This window comes from Diachasma alloeum, unplaced genomic scaffold (assembly GCF_001412515.2).
Source record: "Diachasma alloeum isolate Michigan unplaced genomic scaffold, Dall2.0 Dall_scaffold_00557, whole genome shotgun sequence".
Lineage (NCBI taxonomy): Eukaryota > Metazoa > Arthropoda > Insecta > Hymenoptera > Braconidae > Diachasma > Diachasma alloeum.
This window is the reverse complement of record NW_021680689.1, coordinates 399,998-426,385: the sequence shown is the minus strand read 5'-3', so window position 1 is coordinate 426,385 and position 26,388 is coordinate 399,998. Positions and strand designations below refer to the sequence as shown.

Below are 26,388 nucleotides of genomic sequence, written 5' to 3'. Positions count from 1 at the left end.
CCTCCCCCGTCGGATATATTCGTACCGTATGTAACCATAGCTCTCCATGTGTACGTATATCAAATCCCCGTGGTACATGGTATACATTGCATATCCAACGGTGCCATTACCGTACACAGTACATACACAGGCGTACACTTACTTGCTGGGGTATATCTCTCGCGGTTGGTGGGCATCAGGGGCTTATGTCTGTCTCTCTCCCTCTACCTTTCTCTCTCTCTCTCTCTCTCTCTCTTGTCGTTGCTAGGGCACATAAGGGGCCACAAACAAGGACAGCCAAAGTACTCTCTTCCAGCCAAAACCGCTGCTACGGACGTATGTTACAGTCCACGAGGCATTCTAACACAGTCACGTTTTGTGCACACACCAACCCGGAGGGGCCATTCTCCACGAATATTGGGGCTTCCCCCTACCTCTTTCAGTTTCATGTTCCCTTTAGACATGCGCCCAGTCCTGCAGGGCCAATTTTTCCATTCGATATTACGCGTATAATGTGCTACATTCCCTTCTCTTTTTAAACCATTCCCATTCATCATTCATTCGGTTTCCTTTTTCTCGTTTTTTTTTTTCATCATCATTCCCCTCGCGTCGTATTCCCGTGACTAACTCTCCTCATCACTTGGTGATTTTTTTTTTTTCATTTCTATGGATTCAGTTGGAGAGTTATGTGTACAGAGCAAGTAACCAAGTCCGTGTATTTATTATTTATGTTGAGATAGTTCGTAGAGCCAAAGATACGAGGTATGATTGAATAGGAAATTGTTCAAGCTGTACTTTTAGTTGATTATGACTTTAGCTTTTGGGTTTTTTATTGCTGGTGGGAGATGGGCTGGACTGTTGGCCGCTGGCCGCCCCGTGGGTGTCCTCATGCCTCGGTTTTTTTAGGGTTTATTTTCGATCCCTGTGTGTGTCCCATCTAGATAGGTTTTTTTTTTCTTGAGAAAACATCGTGACGCTGTGAGGTTTGGGTTTCCAGGGGGGAGGGATTGGATCAGCCGATCGATTGTACGTGGATTTTAAGTCTGAAATAGTTATTACGACGGGGTAATGAAGGAAAAGTGCTTCGCGGGATCGGTAATCGTTGGCTAGTTGATTAATCAAGTGGAAAAATCAATTTTACGCAGTTTCGAAATGGGTTTTTGTCGGATATCACGGTGTCCGAGGGAGATATCGAAATGTTCATTGGAACCTTTTTTGTGGAGCGTAAAACGAGCTACAAAAAGTGTCCGGGTGAACGTTTCGATATCTCGCTTGGGTTTTGAGTTATTTTCATAAAAACCGGAGACGAAATTCGATGAGATTCATTTGGACGGTTTGTCCTGTTTGAAAAATTGTTGGATCCCTTTGAGGAAGTGGAGCCGACCGCACCCTTGAGTTCTGGGAAGCCCTCGACCTGGTCCTGGGTACGAGGATGTAACCCGAACATTGCCGAGGAGGATCGATACCTCCAAGAGAAGTTTCTCGCCGAAAACGTCTCAGCCCCTCTCGGTATCGATCGTCTTTCGACGACTGGCATCCTCTGTTCTCCAAGGCATCCAAGTTTCATCTGTTCTCTTTGTACTGTTGGAGTCTTCGTTTCGGTCTTGAGAATCACTCGGGGAGCACTTCTCTTTCATTCGTGTCATGGTGTCTCCTGCGTGGGACTGAGAGAGACGAAAGTTCAGGGAGAACAATGGGAGTTGTGAGCACTGGCGTATGGGGCATCTCGTGCCGACAAAAAACTGATGATAACTCTTGATAATAATATTTTTAATCAATATTCGTAAAATCAGCGCCGCACGCGGTGCCCCATACACGCATTCATGGAAATGATAGTGAATAGCGGAGACGGAAATTTTGAAAATGTGAGATATGAGAGAGGAATGGGAGTGTGCGACACTCCATGCTGACCTTCACCAAAAAAACTCGTGATAAGAACTACTATCAATGCTCCTCGTCATAAATCAAAATTGTCTATTGAGGATTGTCAACAGCGCATGGCCTTGAACATAAAATTAACTTTCTTAGGAAAATAGTTCTTCGATATGAATGAAGCTGAAACTAGCGGAGATATTAATGATTATAGTGTGATATAAATATTAATAAATAAATTTATTGATATTTATTTAGTGGTCGAGCAGAAGAAGTTTGCTGATGACTTGAAAATATTTTTATCGAATATTCCGGTAGTTTTGGCTTCACCCGAAATGTAGAGTCGGCATGGAACGATAAAATTAAAAAAACGAAAGAGATAATGAAGAGAGAATCTGTCATATGGGGCATTTCATGTCAGCTTCCAAAAAAAACTGATAATAAAATTGTCTATTCAATAGCGTCAGCAGCGTAAGGCCTTTAACCGTAGAGTCATTAAAAAAAATGTGGCACAAAATTCCGCGCGCGACATGTAATGTCGGCGTGGAATGCCTCATCCGAATAATTACGAAACCCATATGAAATAAAAAAAAAAAACGAGAGAGCGATTCGCAAAAATTGTCAATGCCCCAATGCCAACGTGATGAAACCGATGAGCATAAGAGAAATGAGGTTTAAGAGAAATATAAAAAGCCTATGTAAGAGCCTGCATTTACATTTGAGATCATGTACAAGTCTTAATAGTGTGATACAATTTCTACGCTTATTCTCCGACTAGTATTTTAAGGAATCAACTACTATTCAATACCATAACCACGTGAGGCTGGAGCCATGGGAGAATTCATTCAGGGAATTTTCAAGCAGTTGTGTGAGAATTATTTTTCATGTGCGAACGAGTTTTCTCACGCCTTGAGAATACTTCAACCCTTGGATTCGCCTGGGGGAGGAAAAAAATCTGATTTTCAGGACATTAGGGACATTTCCCTGGAAATCAGTGACAATTTCCCGAAAATACGTGACGATGTCGCAGAAAATCAGCGGCACGTCCCTAAAAATGAATCCTCAAATTATTTTTTCTTGACTCGGAATTAAATTTTTCCCTAGCTTCAGCCTCATCATAACCATCCCCACCTGTCCCTCAATCCCCCTTCCACTGTACCTCGTCCCGCAACATATTTCCTTTTATTTCCAAGAAACTTAAAGACTGGGTATTTACGGCGGTACATACCCGTATTAGGATGAGCTGAGGAACAATAAGAATAACGAGAGAGAATAATAATGTTTGAGTACGAAAAATTTTCCTCGGTAGAGTTTAACAGCTAGATCTTATAGATTATTAATCAGTCGATTCCTAATGAGAATTAATAATCGAGGGAATGTATTAATGGTGATGACTGCGGGGTTTATGCAACCCAATTTTTTTTTTCGTGTGCGTGAGACGTGAGAATTTGTATGTGTGTGTGTGTGAGGGAAAAAATTGGAGAATTGGAGCGATTAATTCGTTCTGTTCTGTTTTATTCCGTTCTGTTCTTCCTTATTTCTCGATCTGAGACTGGCCGTCTGTCGTGTACTCCAGTTAATGACTGTAGAATGAGAAAAAAAAATGAGAGAGAGTCGTAATTGTGAAATATTCAATTGATAATGTGAAAATCATTGGATAGATCGTTTGAGGAAACGTGGGCGTTTCCGCTTTGTACATAGTTGTATACATAAACGCATAGATATACATATTGTATACATATAAACACTCCACTGACTGTAAAATGCCATCGAAATATATTTATATTTCATGTTAAATGATTTTTCGTTTTGGTTTATTGTTTTTTATTTTGTTTTTTCATTGATTTTTCGAGTTTTGAGATTTATTCGATGAATATGAATTTTTATTGAGCAAATAAATGATGGAATCTATTAATTGGAGATGATGGTGTTCTGTCTGATGCCATTTGCACTCGAGTAGTTAATTATTTTTAATTGTTTTGATTGATCGATGGGATTCTCAAGGCTCTGGGCTTGTTCTTTTTCATTTTTTGCGTCGAGACTTTTTGTTTTTCCTTCTCACGTTTTCTGAACCACTTTGCGTCACGTCGCTAAGTTCCACGTTGGTATTAACAGTGGGCTGTCCTCGTCAGACGCAAACTCAGGGGCTTAGGAGACAACTATAGGCCTGTGGATTCAGGTAGGTAACACGTAACATACGACAAGTGGCACGAATAAACATGCTCCGTTTGTTCTTGGTGGAGTATGTGAAGAAGGGAGGCCAAATGGCTTCTATTGGAGGGCTTTCGGGGGTGGGAGTTGGGTTTTTCGAGGCGGAGGTGTAATTTAATTAGCTGCGGTGGGAGGGGAACGGCAGGAGAGGTTTTTGTGGGAAATTTTTCGAGGTGAAAGACATTCTGAACGCTTTTTATCAATTCTGTTCTCGAAATATTTACAAAAAATGTGGGGAAACTTTGGTGGGATTTTTTTCATTCGGCGATCGTGAAATTTGTTCGCATAATTCATTCAACCGATTCAATTGAGCATTCAAAGAATGCAATAATTTTTTCATTCTTTTTTTTATCAAATTTAATTTCGTCGTCAAATCAAATCTCAAAATCTCCTCTTCGTTCCCCAATTTGCGGTTTTGCATAATTTTTTTCGTCACTATTTTGAAAAAACATCAGATACGTATTTTTTATTTTATGAGCTTATTTTTCCAAATAACAAAGAAGTTTTTTTATAAATTCTACTGTTTTTGAAATATTTACAAGTGAATGGAAACTTGGATGACATTTTTTTTATTCATTAATCATGAAGTTTATTTCTATAATTCTTCCAACCGCTTCAATTAAGCATTAAAAAAACCAAAAACATTTTTCCGCCAAAAAACCTCAGAATTCTTTCTTTATCCCCAAAATTGGGGTTTTGTTTAATTCGTTTCCATCACTGTATATAAAATTTCGAAAAAAATCAGATACGTATTTTTCATTTCATGAATAACAAAAAAAAATAGTACTGGAAGCGTTGATTTCAACTGAAAAAATCGTAACCCAACGTTCGCATTTGCTCACTGAATCGACTGAAAAAAACTCGTGCGACAATAAAGCTGAATGCTTCCCGAAAAGATTTCCCCCTCCGTGAATATCGTCGATATTTCATTTCTAAACAATCAGAGCCGAGTCCAACTCGAACAATAGCCCCTCAATCCAATTAAATTCGATTCTAAAGAGCGGCTGGTCCTAATGAACCGTATCCCGGCCAAAAAACCCACTATGATTCTACCTGAGTCCGAGCATTGGCGAAAAGCCTCTCCTCAAACCCCAAAGATAATAACCATTTCGCCATTATTATTCTTATCCCCTTTTTTCAAATTTACTGTTCAGTTCTCTTTTTCGTTGCTGCGAGGCACTAGACATGACAGCCCGGGGAGAGTCATGCCGATGCCGTCTCGGTCAATTCCTCGAGTTGAGACTGTTTGCTCAACGTGCCTTGCGTCCCCTTCTTTATTTATTTCCCCCCTTTTTTTTCCTCGGAGCTCTTGTACTCTTGTACTTGTGCTGAGTCTTCCCCTCGGCCCTCCCACATCTGACGGTTTTCAACGCCGAGGCGACGTGGGACGTCGATGGTCAAGGAAAAATACGTGATTCACGCGTCAGGTAAAAGTCTTAGGGGCATATTGAGAGCGCCGATAAGCGGACCGGGGGATCTCCTCGGCGAGGCCAGGGCCTAATAAGTTTAATAGGTTTCCAAACTGTTTAGGTAATGATCACGCATTACAGAGTGCGGGAGGGGGGATTTTTAGCTTCGAGAGTCGACAGCTTAAAAACGTTTTAATTGGAAATTACAATTACTTCGTCTATTTTTTTTAACGGGATTCGCCGCAGGGGACTGCGCCCGAAGGCCGTCAGCCCGGTATTTATAGAGATATTTAGTTGAATGTAATTGAAAAATTAGTTTGACGTAAAATATGGGGATTTTTGGGAAGTTGTTGCATAGGGGTGATTTGGGGTGAACCTGGGGGAAATATCAAAATAGTTTTAAGGAGAATAGTTAATAGAACAGATTTTTTCATGTAGCAGACGATTTTTATGTTAAAAAACTGGGATTCGCACAATTTTTAATACTTCGTATTGGAAATTACCCCTGAATTCCAGCAACAAATGCATTTAATCTTGATTAAAATATTTTCAAAGAATTTTGAAATAAATATTGGCATTTTATGGAACTTAATGCATAGGGGTGAATTGAGGAGAACATGTGGGAAACGTGAAAGGATTTTTTAAGTAGAATAGTAAATAGAATAGATTTTTTCATGTAGGAGACAATTTTTATGTTGAAAAACTGGGATTTGCACAATTTAAAATGCTTCGCATTAGAAATTACTCCTGAATTTCAGCAACAAATGTATTTATTCGAGGAAAAATTAAAATATTTTTGAGGAATTTCGACATAAAATATTGAGATTTTAGTGAATTTAATGCATAGGGGTCAATTGAGGAGAACATGTGGGAAACGTCAAACGATTTTTTAAGTAGAATAGTAAATAGAATAGATTTTTTCATGTAGGAGACAATTTTTATGTTGAAAAACTGGGATTTGCACAATTTAAAATGCTTCGCATTAGAAATTACTCCTGAATTTCAGCAACAAATGTATTTATTCGAGGAAAAATTAAAATATTTTTGAGGAATTTCGACATAAAATATTGAGATTTTAGTGAATTTAATGCATAGGGGTAGAACATGTGGGAAATGTCAAACGATTTTTTAAGTAGAATAGTAAATAAAATACGATTTTCACGTAGGAGATAATTTTTATATTAAAAAATTGAGATTTGCATAAAATAAGACGAAAAGAATTGATTGCTTTAAAAAAATATTTGCGCAATACCGAAGCTTAATATTTGCGATTGTTGAATAAATTTCATTAAAAAAATTCGGAATATATCAACGGAATACTCACAACGCGATGCAAATTAAACTCGCTATGGATGAGAAAAAAATTGCAGATACAAGTATCAAGAGTTATCAATTCCGCGAATGTTTTAAAAAATATTCCGAAGAATTGTTGAATACCAGCATATTACTCCGAGCTACGTCACAAAAGCCAACGATTTTTAATTGCTAATACCCGCATTGTAACGAGAGAGTACAATGGAACAACTCGTGGAAATGTTTGGCTTCTGATTATTATCGGTTACGACTGAGAAACATCTGACGATTGGAGAATGATTTATGCAGTCATCCACATGTTTCATTATTCCCGTATTTTTCGTTTTCTTCAAATACATGAGCACATTTTTTTTTGTGTTGAAAGAGAAAACATTTTGCGAGGTTGCGATCTTTTCAAAGGAAACGAAACTCCGATGACTCTGCGAAATACAGGAAGGAGAAAGATATATATGTTTGAACGTGACAGAAAGACCAAATTAAGTTCCAGGATATTGGGAAACCGGGAAAATGTGGGATGCATATATTCATGACATATTTAAATGCTCGCTGGGTAATCTATAATTGACCTTTTGTTGATGGCTTTTATTTCGAGAGTGAGGGACTAGGAGAAAATGTCGGATGACACTTCTGTGGGCCTAAAACCCTTTTATAAAAAAATATCCTTCCGAATTTTTGACTTCCCGTCGCCCTAACACAGCATTTTAAAACATCTAAGAACAGTTTTGGATGAATTCGTCAGGATTTTGAAAATTTTGGCTCTAGCTTATTGCGAATATCTTGGGAGCTATTGAGTTTAGACGAAAACATCATAAACATTTTTTGTAGATCATGAAATTGTCTATGAAAAATGTTTTTTCATATTTTCTCGTAAAACCGCTCACTCTCGAGATAATTTTACGTTTCAGGGCTCATGGAACATTGTGGTTTTACTACTTGAAAAATTCCATCATCATTCTTTGGGAAATATCTATAAACCGAGTGGATTTATCATTAAATATGAAAAAGTAATTTTTAAAGCCCACAAAATTCTCCGCAAAAAAGTCCTTCACCGTTTTCCCCTAGAACCCCCCACTCCAGAGATAACCCCATCCTCAAGAACATAAAAAAAATCCCTTCTTTACATTTTCTGAATTCTCTCACCACTAATTCATTAATATCTTCAAAACCACTGTATTTAGCAAAAAATACCATAAAATCATTTTTATAGCCCATAAAATTCCCCACAAAAAATTCCTTTACCATTTTCCCCTAGAACCCCCCACTCCGGCGATAGCCGCATCCTCAACAACGTGAAAAAAAAATTCAATCCCTTCTTCACATTTTCTGAATTCTCTCATCACAAATTCATAAATATCTCCAAAACCACTGGATTGATCAAAAAACTCCATATAATCATTTTTGTAGCCCACAAAATTCTCCGCAAAAAAGTCCTCTACCATTTTCCCCTAGAACCCCCCACTCCAAAGAAATCCCCACCCCTCGGAAAAATCCTCGAAAATATGGCTGTTTCTACCACTTGGCAGTCGCCTGAGCTGGCCGAGTGACCGGCGGGGGGCGTAACTGGCTGTTCACCAAACGACACGTAAGTGTCCTCCAGTTTCCACGAACCTCCGCACCTCCCCCAGCGCCAAATACCTCGGTTGTCAAAAAAAAAACGTACAGTAACACAAGCCATAAGCATTATCTAGCAGTCAATGTTGCGTGATATCGGCGGCCAGTTGGCTTGCGTATGCTAAATTCCAAGTCCATTGTCATTCGGTTATTGAAATTTTTTTGAGTTTATATGGTGAGCTGAGGGTCAGCAACATGCGGGCGGCTGTGGTAATGCTTGTGAGTGTTGCACTCACGTGTTTGGTTATTGGGAATGCTTATTACCAGAAGAAACAGTTCTATCCTTCTGTCGTCTACATAACCAAGTCGAATCCCAGTATGGCTGTGAGTTTATTTTGTTTATTTGTATTCTTGTTTGGTCATCGGGGTTATGGGGGAAGTTTGGGGGATTGAGACCTGGGGGACGTCTCCTGGGGCTGGGGTTGTCAATATTGTGACACTGTTGTCGTTTCAGGTCATCTATGTTCAAGGTCTCATCATTGTCTTCATGACTAACACATTCTTGAGGAAGATTTTCTTTGGGAATCTGAGGGCCGCAGAACTGGAGGTGAGTTGTCCAGGAAGTGGTGCAAATTGTTTTTTTGGGGATTTTTTTTTTTGTTTGGGAATTTATGGGGCTGCAAAGAATGGGTTTTAATTTTTTTTTTTTGAGGTGTCCAGGGGTTTTGGAGACACGAATGGGGGAATTTACTGTGGATTTTTAAACCGTTTGGAAAACGTTTGTTATGAGGGTTTAGAAAAAGAGTTAAAAGGCATTTTTGGGGAATTTTGAGGACTACAGAAAAGGTTTCTTATGTTTTTCAAATAAATCAAGTGGTCTTGGAGATATCTACCAAGAAGTAATATCAGAATCACAAAATTGTTGGAGAATTACTTGTTATCAAGAAATTTTTGCTTCTATTTTTGGAGTGACTGGGTTTTAAGCAAAATGTCAAAGAACAATTTTTGTGGAGAATTTTGTAAGCTAAAAGAAAGTCTCATGTTGTTTTTCTATAACTCCAGTGGTTTTCAAGGTATTTCGAAATTAGTTACTTGGGAATTACGAAACTGGTGAGGAATTGTTTTTTATTATCAGGAGATTTTTTATATCTTCCGAGTGAGTTCATTTCAGCCAAAATGTCAGAAGATAATTTTTATCGGGAAATTCAAGGTCTAGTCTAGTGTTTTGCTCTCATAATTGCACTCGTTTTAGAGATATTCAATGAACAGTAACTTGCAAATTTAAAACTGATGCAGAATCAGTTGTTATCACTTGTTAAAAAAATATATATCAGGGGAATTTTTTCTGGGGAATTTCCGCAGTTGCAAAAAGTGTTATCTGATGTGTTTCAATATCTACAATGGTTTTAACCCCACAGTTTAAAAAATGGCAAAAGACTGAAAGAATTGTTCAAGAGCTCATTTTCTCAGCCAACAAACTTGTCGTATTTAATTAAAAACCGAAATAATGAAAAAATCATTTGTCGTTATCTAAAAATGTATTTTTCCCCCAGCACCTCGTGGAAAAAGCCTGGTACGCCGTAACCGAGACCTGCCTTGCGTTCACAGTCTTCAGGGATGACTTCAGTCCCAAGTTCATTGCATTATTCACGTTATTACTGTTTCTCAAGTCGTTCCACTGGCTTGCCGAGGACAGAGTCGACTACGTAAGCCCATTGTTGAATGAAAAATGAACGCAACAGTAAATTGGAGTGTCGATGAATTTTTTTCTCCTATTTTTCCAGATGGAAAGGAGTCCAGTCATCACGTGGCTCTTTCACTTACGTGTCGCCACACTACTCATTCTTTTATCGTTCATCAATTTAACTATGATCGAGTATGCTTACAACTCTACACTAGCCAAAGGTGCATCTGTACAATTGGTCTTTGGGTTTGAGTATGCTATTCTGTTGACTGTCGTACTGAATATCAGTGTCAAGTACATTCTGCATACGATTGATCTGCAGAATGAGAGCCCGTGGGAGAATAAACCCGTTTTGCTGCTGTATACTGAATTGGTGATTGGGTTAATTAAGGTGAGAATTGAATTAACGAAGAGTCTAGAATATTTTGCAGACTATTTTAAGAATATCTCGGAAACTAATGGGTTTACAGAAAAATGTCATAACACTTTTTTATAGAGAATTCAATTCCCTCCAGAAAAGGTTCTGTGACATTTTTTCCTAAACTCATTAATTTAGGAGATATTTGCAAACTACTGCAAATGACTTTTCCAAGTTTTCTTGATCATTGAAAATTTCATGAAGAGAATATTTCACAAATGTCCGGCAAACTAGTGGGTTTAGGAAAAAATGTCATAAATAACTTTTTATGGAGAATTTAATTATCTTCAAAAAAGTTCTTGTCACATTTTGCTCTAAACCTACTCGTTCTCAAGATATTCTCAAAAAACAAACTCATTTTTTTAAGAATAATTTTTTTAATTCCCCTCCTAATTATCATAATTATCCCAGTAACGAATTCCAATTAAAAATATAATTTTCAGGTCATCCTCTACGTCGCCTTCGTCACAGTAATGGTGAAACTCTACACACTCCCCTTATTCGCTGTTCGACCGATGTACTACACGATGAGAACCTTCAAGAAAGCGTTCCAGGACATCGTCATGTCCCGAAGAGCAATCAGGAACATGAACACGTTCTATCCAGACGCAACACCCGAGGAACTGGCGGCTGCTGACAATGTCTGCATCATTTGTCGTGAGGAGATGGTCTCAGCCAGTAAAAAACTCCCCTGCAATCACATATTCCACACTGCGTGCTTGAGATCGTGGTTCCAGCGTCAACAGACGTGTCCCACGTGTCGTTTGAATATTCTCAGACCTGCTACACCCAGTGCCGATAATAGACAGCAAAATCAGGGACAGGGGACGAATCAAATACCTCAGCAGGGACAGGCACCAGTTAATAATCAAGATGGTAATTCAAAGCAATTTATTTTCAATTTTTTGGAGAAATAAAAACGTAAAAATGACGAAATTCAGGGGAATTATGAGAGAAAAAAATTCTGGGACACTTGAAACTCATTTCATTTATTTTATGAATAATTAAATAATTGAAATGATTATTTTTATCATTTTCAATTCGTGAATTCCACTTTTAAATCAATTTATTGCGATTAAAGTTAAATTTCTTGATTGAAAAAAAACTGTTGAGGCACTTAAAACTCATTTGATACTCAAGAAATGATATTTAATCAGTGAAAAAAATAATTGGATTATTGTAACGATTTTTCCTCATTTTTAAATCGTTAATTTCGTTTTCTAATGAGTTTATTTCAATTAAAATTGAGGGATTACTGACGATTAATTGATTTCAGGCTCACGACCAGAACCAAGACTCATAGCGAATCTCCGAGCTGCGCTCGATCAAACAGCACCATTTCCCCCCCAAGGAATGCCATTCTTCGCTCCACCATTTCCAAATGTCGTCCCATTTCCACCAGTGCCCACTCCACCACCCAATCTTACTGCCCTCAGTGAAGACGAGCTCAGGGCGATGGAGGGAAACTTGAGACAGGCTGTTGAGGCGAGGATAGAGACCCTCCAGAGGGTTCAGCTGCTCTTAGATGCTGCCAATGCCATGATGAATCAGTATCAGACTGCGGCAGCTACTGCCAAGTAAGTATTTTCATTAAGTTAATGCATTATTCATGAATGTATTTATTCCATTTTGTAAATATCTACAAAAAAAATATCTCAAGATTTAAAATGTCTTCTCCTTATGACGTATTATTATCATTTATTATTTATTAATTTGGCATTTCATTGAAGATTTAGAATTAAAAATATACGAAAAAGAGAGAAATTGAAATTAATTTTTTTTTTAAATGAAATTCTGTAGAATAAATGTTTCTTCACAAAAAAATCAATAATTTGACTGGAAATTAATGATAAAATGTTTTTTATGATTCCAGCATCCCAATGCCACCAACGACGAGTCCCCCAAACCCTCAGCCCCAATCCTCCACAGCCGCAACCCCCCCTGACCCCCCGAAACCCCCAGGATTCGTCTTCACGTTCCCCACAGTTGACCCAGTTCCAACGTCATCGACTGCCAATGCCTCGAGCACGAGCAGCGGTGGCAGTGAGCCAACCCCATCAACCTCCTCAACTCTACAGGACCAAGACGATGAAGCAACGGTCCTCAGACAGAGAAGGCTCCAGAAGTTCACAGTACCAACGACGGAGGACTAAAATAATTGAGTGCAAAAAAAAGAGGAAAAGCATTCGTGTCTTGGGAAGTTGGAGATTTCGTCGATCCTGATCGCTTCTGGCAGGCGTTCACTCATTGAGACATTGAGGAATGAGAAAATAACTTTGAGAACGTGAAAATCTAGGGAAATAATTAATTGATAATTGATTCAGTGGTGAAGTGAAGGGATAATTAAATCTGAGAATCGTTGACTGTGAGTTTATCTCGCTAACGAGTGCTCCTATGAGAAAATGTCACTAACATTTTTTGTAGAGAATTTTGTAATGTACAAAAAATCTCGTTGACATTTTTTTCTAAATTCAGTGGTTTTGAAGGTATTTCGAAAATTCTGAATTCCAAAATTTGAGAATTGGAAATATCTTCGAGAGGAAGAGATTTAAAGAAAAATGTCATAAGACACTTTTTGAAGAGGATTTCATGCTCTATAAACGTTATTTTATGACACTTTTTCCTCGACCCACTCATTATCGAGATAACTTAACATTTGGGTCCTGAAATCTACAAATTTCACTTGACTACTGAATCCACGTCATCATCCCTTTTGTTATTATTTTTTTGTTTATTCGTGTGTAAATAATCTGAATTTTTAAGGTACTAAACAGGTAATTCTCCTCATCTTCCATTCGTATTTTGCTATTCTCTCCAAATCATCAATTTAAAAAGTGTAAAATAGATATATCGAGAGAGGGTTTATACTCGTAATCGAGTAGGACAAGTGTATCCAGAATGATATACAATTATTACGTGAATTGTATTTTATTGCGTGCACTCAATTGTTGTTAATCAATACTGATGAATAATGAGAGATGAATTTAAATGAAAGATGTATAGAATTCTCAGGTGATGTTGAGACATTGTTTTGTGACGTTTGAGTGGAATAATGGGGTAGACTGGTGGGGATATGCCATACGTGTGTAAAAAATTCATAGTGTTGGTTATCACCACGTGTAATAAACCTATTTGTCTATTGATGTGTGGGTTTTATTCTCATTCATTAAATTATTTATTTTTACTTATTCATTTTTCATTATGTTTACTTATTATTTATTGGCTTCATGAATAACATAAATAAGGAGATGAATTTTTTCTCGCACGACTTTCAGAAGAGAATGCTGAAATTTATAGTTTAACACAAATTGGAGTCAAGAAACTAATCTTTGAGGTATTCACTCAAGATAATTTCTTACAAAACAATGAATTTGCTACGTTTTTGCACGTCTCGATTGTGTAAATAAACTTCTTGTTGGTCATTTTTTTAGTACAGACAATGGCCACCAGACATCGCAGCTATGACCCTTGTGACCCTCGTGAAAACATGTCGGTAAACCGACATCGTCTCTTACCTGACGATTATATCGCATTCTAGCTGACCGATACCCTTTACCCTAGAATTATAAATAAATATTTTCAGTAAAATATGAGGATTATGATGGAAAATGAGGATTGTGGCATTACACATCCTCAATATAAACAATAAACTATTAAAAAACGACGAATGCACATATCCGATGGCTTTTTTCCGAAGAACGGAGAAAAAAATGTAAAAAATGAGAGGTAACTCATGTCCAATCAGCGAACGTGACGCCTCGAAGACACCGAAGAGAGTGAGCCAAGGCTAAAAGTGACTCTCTGACTCCTAGAGTCCCTGAACCCTCGAAAAATCGAAACGAAAAATTTAAGCAAGTTGATTAATCCCTTCGATCGCGTCCCCGGGTTTGAAGTAGCTTCTGGTGGTGCTGATCCCCCGAACGATGACTTTGGCGCCTAAAGTTGGACAGGACATTGTTGGTTAGGACTGACCTGGGGGAGGCCTCCTCAGGACTCTGTTTCGTCATTCATGTCGTCGAGGCTTGTTGACGCCGACGAGAGTTCGTCACTTCCTCCCAAGGTATTTCGCGGGGTTGACGGCAACAGGATTGTCCTTGGGGAAGAGCTCGCTGGGGTCAGGAGGGACCACAGGGTTGTGCAATTCGAGATCAGGAACGGGGAGAGGGGCACGAGCTTTCGGGTTGATGTGCCTGTGGTGCTGGTGATTCTGGTACTCTGGGGATTTTGCGGGCAGGGGGTCCTTTTCGGGGGTCTGCTTGGAGTTTATGGGGTACTGAGGGCCTGGGGCATTCTCTCCACTGTTGACACTGGTGAGAGCCACCTAAAATTTTCTTTGAGTTCAATTTTTTCACTTTTAGTCACGTATCTGCTTTACTTTGGCTGCTTTTGAGAGAATTTCACAGAATTGAGGGCATTTTATTGTACTCTGAGATACGAAATCCCCTAAGGGCACACCTTGCTCACAGGAATTCGCTTTTACTTAAACTAAAGACAATTTCTGTTCAACAACAGAATAAAAAGTTGAGGTCTCAGATCTGCAATTAGTCTAAAATATTTTATCAACATAATTTTTGGAATTATTACTCAGTTGTATCATTGACTTTCGTTTTGTTTATTTTAATTGTCATTTCTTTTTATTCATTTATTTTGATTTTATTTTAGAATGGGGGGGTTGAAGGGGTTTTCGAGGGAATTTTCTACGGGGAATTTGTGTGGAAATTTGAGGAATTAAAGAAAATGTCTCATCTTTTTGTGAGCCAGCAGCATTTAGAGAATTGTTGCCTTTTTAACCGATTTTTATTTCCTTCCAGACACTCTGTTGGTTGTTGAATCTGTTGGCGTCCAAATAATCTGTAAACGATTGTTGTCCTGCTGCGAATCGAGTACTTTTTTACCTTGGAATACAGTAAAGGATGTGTTCATCAATGAAGTAATCACTGGAGTGAGTCCTCTTTATAAAAAAGTCATAGTTATTTTCCAATTCGTGTCCTCAATTTTTTTAGTACACGAATTGTTATCATGTCATTGCAGCATCGAGTTTTATACTACTTAACGTTCATCATCAAAGACTCATCTGGAGGTAAAGACGCCGAGAAGCTTGTCCCCTTATTCCGTGACTTGAAGCCAGAGAGAGAATGCCTGGAATACATGTACGAACACTTAGCAACCGTGGTTGGGACAGGCGGGAGAGGGAGCCTGCTCTAACTGTCCCAGGATCCTACTGGCTCTGCTGCAAGCAGAACATCTACAAATTCACGTTTAAATATAACAAAACAACGAGGTGAAGTTACTTTTCCTGAGAAACCAAACAGTTTGAATACAGAATCAATTAATTTCGTGATTGTCTGGAGAATAAAATCCACAAAAACGGATTTATTTAGTCATTTTAGCCTGTTTTTGTGAGATAATCTGCCTATTTTTATTCTCAAGGCTTCATTACCAAAAAAACTGATTAATTTCGTAATTTTATTCCATTCTCCAATTCTTTTTTCCAAAGTTTATTCAATTTGATAACCAAATGAGATGAATAAACGAATGAGAAAATAAATGACCGAGATGAGACGAATTTGATGACTATGAGAGGAATAAACTTTCTCCAAAATCTTTTTTTCTTTTTTAATAAATCCATTCGTTAATTTTCCAATCAAACCATTAATCCACAAAATTCTCCAAAAATCACAGATCCCCCCAGGACTTCTCCCACGCCCGTGAGCTGATGAAAGTCGTCCGCAAGATAATAAAGCTCCAGCCGCGCCAGGGCCAGCAGTTCTGCACCCGTCACCTCCTGGTGACCTACAACCAGTCCTCCTGGACGCGCCAGGACAAGATGTTCGCAATGCTAAAATTTCGGGATTGTCCAGAGGCCATAGCCTACCCCCACGCCTTCATCCTCACCATAAAAACCACCTCCCCAGACTCCCTCCCCTTAAAGTCCTCGCCCCTCCCCCCCAGACCCTCCCCAGCTGACGACTCCTCCACGGACTCTTCCACGAGACTCACCCCCCTTCCCCCCACACCCCCGAAAAAATTGAAATCAGCGTCATTCTTCGGTGATCTGGCCCTTCCCCTCGTCGAGAAGTACCTCCACGAGCAGAAGGACCCACCACCCCCTGACGACGACTCCGAGGAGCCCCTCAACGACATCCAGGAGACAGTGGACATGCCCTACCAGTACCTGATCGAACGAGAGATCGAGAAGACTAAAGCGAAAGTCGCGAAAATGAGCCCAACCACCAGGAAAAGTGATCCCCAGCCCCAGAACAACGAGGTCACGACTTCCTCGAGGGGGAGACCACCCCCTGGATCATCTCCAATTGACACCTCCACCGCGAAATCAGCTGACATCACTGACCTCGTGATGGAGGGGCTCATGTTCACGATCAGGCAGGACAAGGACTCGGTGACTGTCGTCGAGCAGAAGACGAAGCTGGAGCCCGATGAAGTCCTCGAGAATTCCGAGAGGGTCGAGGGGAGGACGGGGGAGTGCCTGGTGAACTCGAGCCTTCTGAAGCTGGAGAACTTGGTCGGGAAGATCGAGATCGCCGGGGGGCAGGAGAGGGAGAAGGAGAAGGAGCAGGAGAGGCTTCCATTTTTGTTCGGCCCTGGGGAGGACATTCCTGGCGATGATCCTGGGCCTGTGACGTCTACGTGTCCTCAAGAGGACATTCTCCCTCACTCGAGGATGAGGAAACAGAGGGAAAGGGTTGTGGAGGGGGATAGAGACTTGAAGGGATCCAGAATCACTTCCTCAAGCTCCTCGAGCTGTTCCTCGGGGTCCGAACGTCCGGAAGATGTGAACGGTGATGAGAGGATTGAGGAAGAGGATATCATCCCTGAGGTCCTCCAGGGGGATAATCATTCCCCTCTGGGGCTCATGGGGTTTTGCTCGAGGGACAAGGTGACGAGTCCTCTCATGGATGACGAACATTTTGAGAGGAGTCCTGAGGGCACCTTCAGGGTCGGTCCCAAGGTCGTCTCCAATGAGAGTGTGAAGATTGATCTCTCGCTTTGGAAGTCTGCTAAGGCCAGGAGGAGTCTCGTTTATGATGATGAGGAGCTTAAGGGGGGTGGCAAGGCAATGGAGGGAGAGGCACCTTCGGAGGGGACTGAGGGGAGGAGGACACTTGCTGCCAGGAGACGAATTCTTCCAGAGGAGAATCAAGAGGACGAGAGGATCAATCTGTTGAAGTTTGTTAATGATATGACCATGGGTGTCAGGGTCGTCGTTCAACGGTTAGACGTTGGGAGTTTGTCTAGGTTTGGGGGGAAAAGGGCGTATTCACGTGAGTGTGTATGATAGGGTGGCATAATTGGGGTGAGGGTGGGAAGTGGTGGAGGGCAGGAGTCCTTTCTAATTCATTCTGAGGAGAATTTAATTCTCAGAGTAAAATTTTTGGTTTTAAGGCATCTGAGGGTTTTAGAAAGGTTTTTTCAACTCGAGAATTAGTGGGTTGAGAGGAAAATGTCAAAAGATATTATTTGTAGGGAATCTAATTCTCTGTTTGAAAGTTTTACTTATGTTTTTTATATTTCTCTTTCTTTTCAAAATATTCAAGGGAATTATTAATCGTTAATTATCTCATTAACGAGAGGGTTTTTATCTATACCTCAGACATTTTCCGATTTCTCTTCATTCCCTTCATAAATGAATGAAACAGGACTCGTAGCTCAGTTGGCAGGAGCATCAGTCCCATAATCTGAAGGTGTGAGTTCGAAACTCGTCACAACAATTATATCGGTTACTATCAAATGTGATGTGAAAAATTCAATGAATCAACTTATGAATGAGTTAATACTGTCCTGTCCTCCCCAGTCAGCCTAGAATTGAATGTGATAAATTATATAAAAAAGTGGTCGGAGGCAATTTCTGTTAAAACTCGTCGAGCACTACATTAAATTGGCACATAAATATATGGAACAACTGTTCATCACGTATTCAATGATAATAAGTTTATTGTTTATCATATTAATATTGATTAATTAAAATTAGTAATCAATTATCATCGAGTATTATCAATGTTGATCTTTATCTGTTTTTTTGAGGATATTGTCAATAGTACAGTCTTCTGTGCTCCTCACTTGCTCCACGACTGTCTTCAAGTCCTTGACAGTCTTCAACATTGTTTCTAGATCAGTTTTCAAGGCTTTCTGATCGTCTGCCCGGTCTTTTGTGATGGGTATGATGGACTGGAAGAGCTCTCGTTGCTCATCAGTTATTTCTAGGGGTCTCAGGGGGCCTGAGGGCTTCATTATCACTGGAGCTTTCTGAAAGGAATCATTGGAGTATTATTTCTGTTCTAAACAGTTCTCAATTATTTTTTCTTCTGTTATAAATACTAAAGTCAGCAGCTTTTATGTTCAACTCATGTACACAAGGCGATTTACTCATTGTAATTATTTTTTGGGTCTAACTGACTCATTTGCCTCTTTGTGGAAAATAAAAATGAAGTTCTTTCGTTATTCTTTTACGTTGATTTGTGTTGTCAGTCGTAAGGTTTTAGCTAACTCCTCGGCACATTTTTGGGGATATCTCTCTCTGGTGTCACACAGCTCGAAGACTGCATCATCACATTGCTGTTCCAGATCTATCACATGAAAATAATTTTAAATATTGATTGATTGAGGCGATTTATCGAGTCATCGAACAAAAAAGTCTAGTTGAATTTTATCATGAGATCATTCTTTAATAAATATCTTTGAATCTTGGAGAGATATCGAAATTTTTGTAAAGACCTTTTTTGTAGAGAATTTAAAGAGCTACAAAAAATGTCTTAACAAAAATTTCGTTATCCCTTTTGGATACAGAGATATTCTCAAAAAACTGAAACTTTTTTCCCAAGTGAAATTGACTTAGAATAGAAGTAGGTAAAAAAACCTTATTTATTCGTCAATAATTCGACGTTAATTTTTTCTCGTTTTGAAGGTATTTTTTCAGGCTTCAAAATGAAATCTGATTTATCGAAATCGGATTATTTGTTCGGGGGATATTAATGATTAAGGAATGATCTCAGAGAACCTTTTCCTCTAGTTTCAATGTAAACGAATGAAATCCACAAGTGTGTGCTCACCAGGCTCTGCATCAACCTCCATCTCATCACCCAGAGGATCCTTCAATCTCCTGTCGAACCCAAGGGCCTCACGAGCCGAAAAAAATTTTCTAATCAAAACAAAAGCCTCAAATAAACCCAGAAACCGTCGAAATCCTCAGAAAACCGTTGGACAAAATCGAAAACTCTCATTCAAGATCCTCCATGATGCCATGGACAGACACCAGCGACAGTTCATTCCAGTGGTCATCACTGGAATAATCGGATTGTTCTTCCAGGAACCGGTGACCTCCAAAAAAAATGAAAATTCAAAAGAATTTCAATAGAGGGAATTTAACTTTTCAATTCGACCCTAGGCTGCGTGCAATTAATTACAGCACATGCCATTACTTTCAATCAACTAAAAACTACATGTAAACCTCTAATAACAAACTCCATTAATTACTCTGGACTCCACCTAATTAAAAAAGGAAATCAGCGAATTTCAACGGTTGAACAAAAAAATAGGTTGACATTTTTTTCCACTTAAGATCAAATAATTTATCTATTTGATTGATTGATTGATTTGTTTATTAGTTGTTGATTCAATTATTCATTGAATCAATTAATCAGTTATTCTCAGCGATTTTTTTTGTGTATCAATGCAATTAATTTTTTATGAATTTTTATTGATTTCATTACTTCATATTTTTTTAAAGAGAATTCTCTCTCTGAAATATCTCAACAGAATGAAATTCTATTGAAAAAATAAAGATAATTATTAAATGATTAATTCTACTATTCTATAATGATTCTATAATTATTAATTCTATTAAAAAACGAAAAATAATTTAAAAACGCAATGAATAAATCATTAATTTTCTTTGAAAATGAGTAACAACAGAATAGATAGCTCGCAAAATTGTGAGGCTCAGGAATTATCAATAAACCATTAGCATATTTTAGCCTAATAGAATCATTAGGCTACCACGAGGCCCCAACCATAATGATTAACGATCAGCTCTGGCGACTGTCAAATGACCACAAGAAACCCTCGTCAACGTTATAATGCAATTGCATGAATAATGAATGGAATTTTTCAGGCTCGCGTGTGTGACATGAAAATTTGCAACAAGTACTGAACATGCAAACTTTTTCAAGATCAAAATAAATGTGGAGAAGGATTTCAAGGATACATTTTTCATAAAAATATCAATGACCATGAAACGTGAATTTTCCAACGGAAGCAAGACTCGTTTCAATATTTTCCTTTCATCGTTTACTTTGAGGAAAAGAGAATTCTCTTCCCCGTGTTGGTGTCAACAAAATCATTTCGTGATGATTACCAAAGTAAATATCGTTAAACTTCCAGAGATGAATGATAAAATAATTTAACGACTTATTTTATCATTCATTTAATGAATTATTAGAACAATTCAATGAATTATTAACAATTTAAGATACTGTGACGTTTTCAAAAATTAAATATACAAACAATAAGTCGCAATACTAAAGTTTATATATTTCCATCTCAAAGTTTAACGTCTTATTTCGATCCAAGAATCAATTAACTGAATATAATAGTCATACCAGCCCATTCAATTAGAATGATAAAAACATTTAAAAATGAGTTCAATTCCACTTTATCAAAAACCGTGGCCCACTTATTAATTACCTCGATTCTCACGTTGTAATACGTAATACGATGCTGACACCTAAATTCTTCATAACTACATTATCTCAACATTCATTCTTTACGGCCTCGTTCAAGTGTTCGGTAAAAAGCTTCGAGACTCCATCAATTCAGTAGCAAAGTGGTAAAACGGTTCAAGTCGATTTTGACTATTGGCCATTTTCCAGTGAATATCTCGGAATCTAAGGGAGATAGCTAAACTTTTCTCAGGACCTTTTTTGTAGCGCTCAATTTGCTCTATAAAAAAGGTTATTACGAAAATTTCGTTATCTCCTTTAGATTCGGAGATATTCTTCAAAAACTAAACTAAGAGATAAGGGAGAGTGCGGTAAAACGGCCTTTTTTTGACTTTTTTTCTGATCCTCATAACTCTCGAACAAATTCATTAATTGAGATCAGTCTAGGCTCATTCTAAAGCGGAAGAAGTGTAGTTTCCATGGGAAAAAAATTATTCCATTTAATTTCCAATTGAATGAGCTGTTAACATTTTTGAAAAAGTCAAAAGGGGCCGTTTTACCGCATTCTCTCCTAAGTCGACTTGAACCGTTTTACCCCTTCACTACTGAATTTCTTCTTGATTTTCTTCGCCCGAGGATAACGTCCGGAGTGATCCTAGACTCCTCCCGGTTCTGAGGTCATCGGTCGTTAGAAAAACAACCGTTACCACGTTAGTTACACAATCCCCATGCAACGTCCTCTCCACATCTCCAGGTGATATCGACTCTCCCCGTGTTTATTTCCTTTTGCATCGGGTAGACCGGTCCCTGGGCACCGGGGAATGTGGGAGGAGTCCCCCAATCCGCGAAAAAAAACATCAGGTCTTGCTGTTTTCCCCGATCCAATCGCTTTCGATTTTGGAAGACGGGAATTCATTTCAGTATCATTTTGTTGTGGTCTCCCTCTCCCCTCGGTATCAGGATCGATCATTTCCTCGGACGGTTTATGTAGTTATTCTGGGATCAGTTACACGTACTCAGTTTTGCGTTGCGATTTCACGGCGAGAGCAGTCGCCAGGCGAACGTCGTTGGCGCGAGGTGAGTCAGGGGAGAGTGGGGCGGGCCTTCTTCCATCGGCGATAACTCGAGAACCGCTGAGTGAATTTTGAGAATTTTTTCTCATTTTGAAGAGTGAAAAGCGATCTTCAAAATGAGACTAGATTTTTACAAATCGCATCGTTGAGTTCAGAGATATTGACGTTCTGAGGGGATACTCTCGGTCTTCACCGGCTTGTGCTCCTCTGTCAAGGGTTTTCGGGGGGAGGGAGTGATTAAAGGTCAACTCTGTTTTTTTTTCGTATTTTTTGCAGGTTGAGGAGTAGAAACTAGTGCAGAGGCTGAAGTAGCTGGTAAAACACGTCTGAGGGACTGGGGCTGGAGATTATCGTGAGTCTTGTCAATTGTTTTGGAATTTTTTGGTTAGTCCTCTGCCATTTCTGATGATTCTCGACTGCTTTTCTTATCTGGGAGATTATTTTTGTGGGTCTGGGGGGGGCTCTCGAGGGTCAAGAGGGGCAGGGGCACTCGAGGGGTCTAGGGGCGGTCTCTTTTTGAAGTGTTGTTTAATCAATGGACGTTTTCGGGCTTCAGGGTCTCGCAAGTTCAAGGAGATTGAACTTTGATCGTGCATTCGTGTCTCAAGGCCAACATGGGCTTTCTCAAATCAGTTGGCACTTCGTTCATCTACATCGCGACATTCCTGGCGGCGATTACTTATATCCCTGGACTGCCACCCAACATCGAGACCAGGTCCTATGAGTGAGTTTTCACGATCTTTTGGGAGGGGATTTTTATGGGGTTTTCCGTGGATAATGGGCGAAGGAGTGGGTTTAGGGGAAAATTTGATAAGATACTTTTTGTGGGGAATTTTATTCTCTAGAAAAAATGTCTTATGACATTTTTCGATAAACTCAATAGATCTTGGGGTATTCGCGATAGATGATGGAGACATTTCAACTTTTTGTTTTGATTTTGTTTTTTTTTTTCAATTGATTTGAAAATTGCTGAGGTTCAGGCAAAAATATTGTACCTGTTTTTTTGAGGGAGTTAAATCCTTTGCAAAGAATGTCTTATCATTTCTTGATAAACCTGAGCTGGGGAGATATTCTGATTTTTTGTAATTTCATCAGAGTAATTTGAAAATATCTCGATAACTACTGGGTTTAGCAAAAAATGTGACAAGACAATTTCTGTGGAGAATAGAATTCTTTAAAAACATTTCCTTTTGCATTTTCCTCTAAACCCAACAGTTTCCGAGATAATTGAGATAGAAGTTCTTGAAAAAATTTTATCCTTCATTTTTTTATCAATATTAGTTCGTAAATCACTCGAGACTAATGGATTTATGGAAAAAAATGTTCAGAGTTACGCAGGGAATCATAAACGAATTATGCTCTCTACTGGCTTCAACGATTTATCACTAACTAATGATTTCCCCGCATTTGCAATTGAAATACGCGACGCATTTTCATCGTCACAGATTCAAGCTTCCGGTAGGAATTAACAAAGAACCGAATGGTCGGCTGAATGGAGCGGAGAAGCTGTTCAAAGGTGAAATCAAGGGGCCTGAGGCCTTCGATGCGTATGATGGAGTTTTGTACACGACTCTGCATGGGGGCAGTGTCAGCAAACTCGTGGGGAACAAACTCGTCGAGGTCGTGAAATTCGGGAAAAAGTGTGGTGAGTCCTCTGGCCATTTTTTATTCTCGTTTAAGTCGCCGCAACATCTGCAGACTAACAGCCATCATCATCCAATCTTCCATTTAAGCCCCACTTGACCCTAGATTACCGAACATTCTGCTACAATTTTATTCTTTCAACTCTAAAGGTCTGATTTAATTCATTTTCACCACCAGAAAATATTTTTGAGAAGTACTTCTACTCTTTCGTAAATAATTTTCAAACAATTAATCTCAAATCTTTAAATTAATTTTAACTTGACATAATTCATTCTCACAATTTTCCCAGGAGTCGATTGAATAATTTTTTCCACGTAATTGAATTGAAAAACTCGTTGCATCCAATTTTCAGATCTCTTTAAATTCTCTTTAAATCCCCCAAAACTCTCCTTGAATCTGAAAACCTATAAAATCTCAGAGATAATTAATACTCGTCATCGACAGACGGATTATGGGAGGAAGAGAAATGTGGACGTCCTCTGGGGCTCAAATTCGACAAGAAGGGAAACCTCTTCGTCGCCGACGCATACTACGGTATTTTCAAAGTCAACGTGAAGACAGGGAAGTACGAGAAGATTGTGGATCCAGCCCAACCGATCAGTGGGAGGAGACCAATGCTCCCGAACAGCATTGATGTAACGTCGAATGGTGATCTGTACTGGACAGACTCCAGTAGTGATTTCAAACTGTACGATGGAATCTTTGCGATGCTGGCTGATCCCTCCGGAAGGTAAATATCAATATATGAAAATGGTAAACATCTAGGAATCTAAATGAGATAGATTGTATTTTGTCAAGACATTTTTTCTTGAGAATTTCAAAATCTATAGGGAATCCCCCCACCCCTCGTGACCCCTTCCCCCCCCAAAGAAAAACATAGCACTCCTCTCACTCACGTCAATTACCTCCACCAGATTGATCCGTTACAATGCAGCATCGAAGAGGAACGAAGTCCTAATGGACAAACTGAGTTTCGCTAACGGTTTAAAACTCTCCGACGACGAGTCCTTCCTCTTAGTGGCAGATCTCGGTAAATCCCGTATTCACAAGTACCACCTGAAGGGTCCAAAGGCTGGAAAGAGTGAGATATTCATAGAATCCCTGCCAGGACTTCCAGACAACATCCACAGCGATGGTCAGGGTAATTTCCTGGTGGCTCTGCCCACATCAGCTGATGAGGAGCATCCCCAGTTGGTCCAGTCCCTGGCGCCCCACCCCTACCTCCGGAAGATGGTCCTGAGACTCCTGGGGATCCTGGAGGCGCCCTTCAAGTTCCTGGAGCAGGTGTACCCGAATTATTACTCTAAGAAGATCATTCATTCCATTGGACACTTCGAGTCTTCTGCATTTCTCTTGGAGAAATCTGTAACTGTCTTGAGGATCGATCCCCACGGCCACATCCTGGACGTCCTGCAGGCATCTGATGGACAGATAAACACAATCACCTCTGCCTTCCCCCACGATGGCTACCTCTGGCTGGGATCCTTCTCCAATGACTATCTAGCTAGAGTTCCTCTGGAGAAGGCTCTTCCTGGGCTCAAGAAGATCGAGAAGAAGGAGAGGAAAAAGGTCGAGACTCCTGAGGTGACGACGACTCCTAGACCCACAACAACAAGAACAACCACTACAACAACTCCTCGACCTACAACAACAACTCAGAAACCGACTACAACTACTCCAAAACCAACGACGACTCAACCCCCTAAGAAACCTGTTCAGCAGAAGAAGGCGCAGCCCGACGTTAAACCGGTGAAAGAACAGCCTGAGAAGAAAAACGAGAGGAAGAATGAGAAATTGAGAGACGAGATTTAAACATTTCCCCATTTTTTTTACTCATTGATGATCGAGTGTAAGGATGCGTGGTAAACCATGAGAAGTTGATTTAATTTTTTTCTGAATTGTTTATTTATCTCGTGATGTCAGGAGATGTACATGGGGAATTGAATTTCCTGTTAAAGTTTCTTGATGTTCTCTCGTAATTTAGTAAGTCGTTGAACGTTGGCTCGAAGAGCCCAAGACTGTTCTATGATTAAAGATAATGACGAATGAAATGAGAGATAAAATTACGTAACTATTACTTTGAAGACATCATTTTAAGAAAATAATTCATCGATTAATGTAGAATTAAGAAGTAGCTGTTCTTTTTCCCACTGAATCAGCTTAATCTAGTTGTTCTGGAGTAAATGTACATTCCAAATGTAATTCCATGAAGCAAGGCTTCCAGTAATGTTGATAAGCACTTCAAACTATTGAAATTCATCATCAGAAACGATGTGTTAAACACTGTGATGTTAATGGATTATTATTAAGGGATTTTCCAACTGTAAATACTGTTGAGAAATGCTGATCTTCTTTTTCCATTCCTTTTGCAATAAAACTTTCTATTGGTGACTGGTGGGTGTGTCTTGTATACATACGTACGTTGAATATTTCAATAAATAAATGATTAAAGCGTATAAAAAATGGGTTTGCTGCTTATTTGTTTATAAAGTCAAACGACCTTCTTTCACGTTGAATAATACCTTCACAGGGGTGAATCAATCGTTGAATCATTGAG

The 26,388-nt window shown here is 39.2% G+C and overlaps 4 protein-coding genes across 5 annotated transcripts; 3 read left to right on the top strand and 1 right to left on the bottom strand.

Moving 5' to 3' along the window:
• Positions 1-8,385: 8,385 nt before the first annotated feature.
• Positions 8,386-13,581, top strand: LOC107043233 (E3 ubiquitin-protein ligase synoviolin A). Its single transcript, XM_015264622.1, has 7 exons — positions 8,386-8,720; positions 8,851-8,943; positions 9,890-10,042; positions 10,121-10,411; positions 10,882-11,314; positions 11,715-12,015; positions 12,312-13,581. The coding sequence occupies exons 1-7, from the start codon at positions 8,592-8,594 to the stop codon at positions 12,589-12,591; spliced, it is 1,680 nt and encodes a 559-aa protein (XP_015120108.1). The 5' UTR covers positions 8,386-8,591; the 3' UTR covers positions 12,592-13,581.
• A 581-nt stretch (positions 13,582-14,162) lies between these two features.
• On the top strand, positions 14,163-18,898 carry LOC107043271. 2 transcript variants are annotated; one of them, XM_015264695.2, is made up of 4 exons: positions 14,163-14,498; positions 15,250-15,380; positions 15,470-15,719; positions 16,121-18,898. In XM_015264695.2, exons 3-4 carry the CDS (start codon positions 15,574-15,576, stop codon positions 17,733-17,735), a joined length of 1,761 nt encoding a protein of 586 aa, XP_015120181.1. In that variant the 5' UTR covers positions 14,163-14,498; positions 15,250-15,380; positions 15,470-15,573; the 3' UTR covers positions 17,736-18,898. The 2 variants fall into 2 exon arrangements, with proteins under 2 accessions (XP_015120181.1, XP_015120180.1); XM_015264694.2 differs by having other exon boundaries at positions 14,163-14,748.
• Positions 18,363-20,061, bottom strand: LOC107043272. Its single transcript, XM_015264696.2, has 3 exons — positions 19,507-20,061; positions 18,908-19,023; positions 18,363-18,703 (listed from the first exon to the last, which is right to left on the bottom strand). The coding sequence occupies exons 1-3, from the start codon at positions 19,526-19,528 to the stop codon at positions 18,452-18,454; spliced, it is 390 nt and encodes a 129-aa protein (XP_015120182.1). The 5' UTR covers positions 19,529-20,061; the 3' UTR covers positions 18,363-18,451.
• A 2,024-nt stretch (positions 20,062-22,085) lies between these two features.
• On the top strand, positions 22,086-26,296 carry LOC107043254 (adipocyte plasma membrane-associated protein). The gene is made up of 6 exons (XM_015264656.2): positions 22,086-22,191; positions 22,464-22,539; positions 22,744-22,911; positions 23,633-23,832; positions 24,276-24,561; positions 24,746-26,296. The coding sequence occupies exons 3-6, from the start codon at positions 22,802-22,804 to the stop codon at positions 25,641-25,643; spliced, it is 1,494 nt and encodes a 497-aa protein (XP_015120142.1). The 5' UTR covers positions 22,086-22,191; positions 22,464-22,539; positions 22,744-22,801; the 3' UTR covers positions 25,644-26,296.
• The last annotated feature ends 92 nt before the right edge of the window (positions 26,297-26,388 follow it).

Excerpts from the sequence above, each read along its gene's own strand:
- LOC107043233 (XM_015264622.1), top strand. The coding sequence starts at position 8,592 with ATGCGGGCGGCTGTGGTAATGCTTGTGAGTGTTGCACTCACGTGTTTG. Across the intron at positions 10,043-10,120 it reads CCGAGGACAGAGTCGACTAC|ATGGAAAGGAGTCCAGTCAT; the intron begins GTAAGCCCATTG and ends CTATTTTTCCAG. Across the intron at positions 11,315-11,714 it reads ACCAGTTAATAATCAAGATG|GCTCACGACCAGAACCAAGA; the intron begins GTAATTCAAAGC and ends AATTGATTTCAG.
- LOC107043271 (XM_015264695.2), top strand. The coding sequence starts at position 15,574 with ATGCCTGGAATACATGTACGAACACTTAGCAACCGTGGTTGGGACAGG. Across the intron at positions 15,720-16,120 it reads AAATATAACAAAACAACGAG|ATCCCCCCAGGACTTCTCCC; the intron begins GTGAAGTTACTT and ends CAAAAATCACAG.
- LOC107043272 (XM_015264696.2), bottom strand. The coding sequence starts at position 19,528 with ATGGAGGTTGATGCAGAGCCTG. Across the intron at positions 19,024-19,506 it reads GGAGGTTGATGCAGAGCCTG|ATCTGGAACAGCAATGTGAT; the intron begins GTGAGCACACAC and ends TTCATGTGATAG. Across the intron at positions 18,704-18,907 it reads GACTGACAACACAAATCAAC|AAAGCTCCAGTGATAATGAA; the intron begins GTAAAAGAATAA and ends GATTCCTTTCAG.
- LOC107043254 (XM_015264656.2), top strand. The coding sequence starts at position 22,802 with ATGGGCTTTCTCAAATCAGTTGGCACTTCGTTCATCTACATCGCGACA. Across the intron at positions 23,833-24,275 it reads GAAATTCGGGAAAAAGTGTG|ACGGATTATGGGAGGAAGAG; the intron begins GTGAGTCCTCTG and ends CGTCATCGACAG. Across the intron at positions 24,562-24,745 it reads CTGGCTGATCCCTCCGGAAG|ATTGATCCGTTACAATGCAG; the intron begins GTAAATATCAAT and ends TACCTCCACCAG.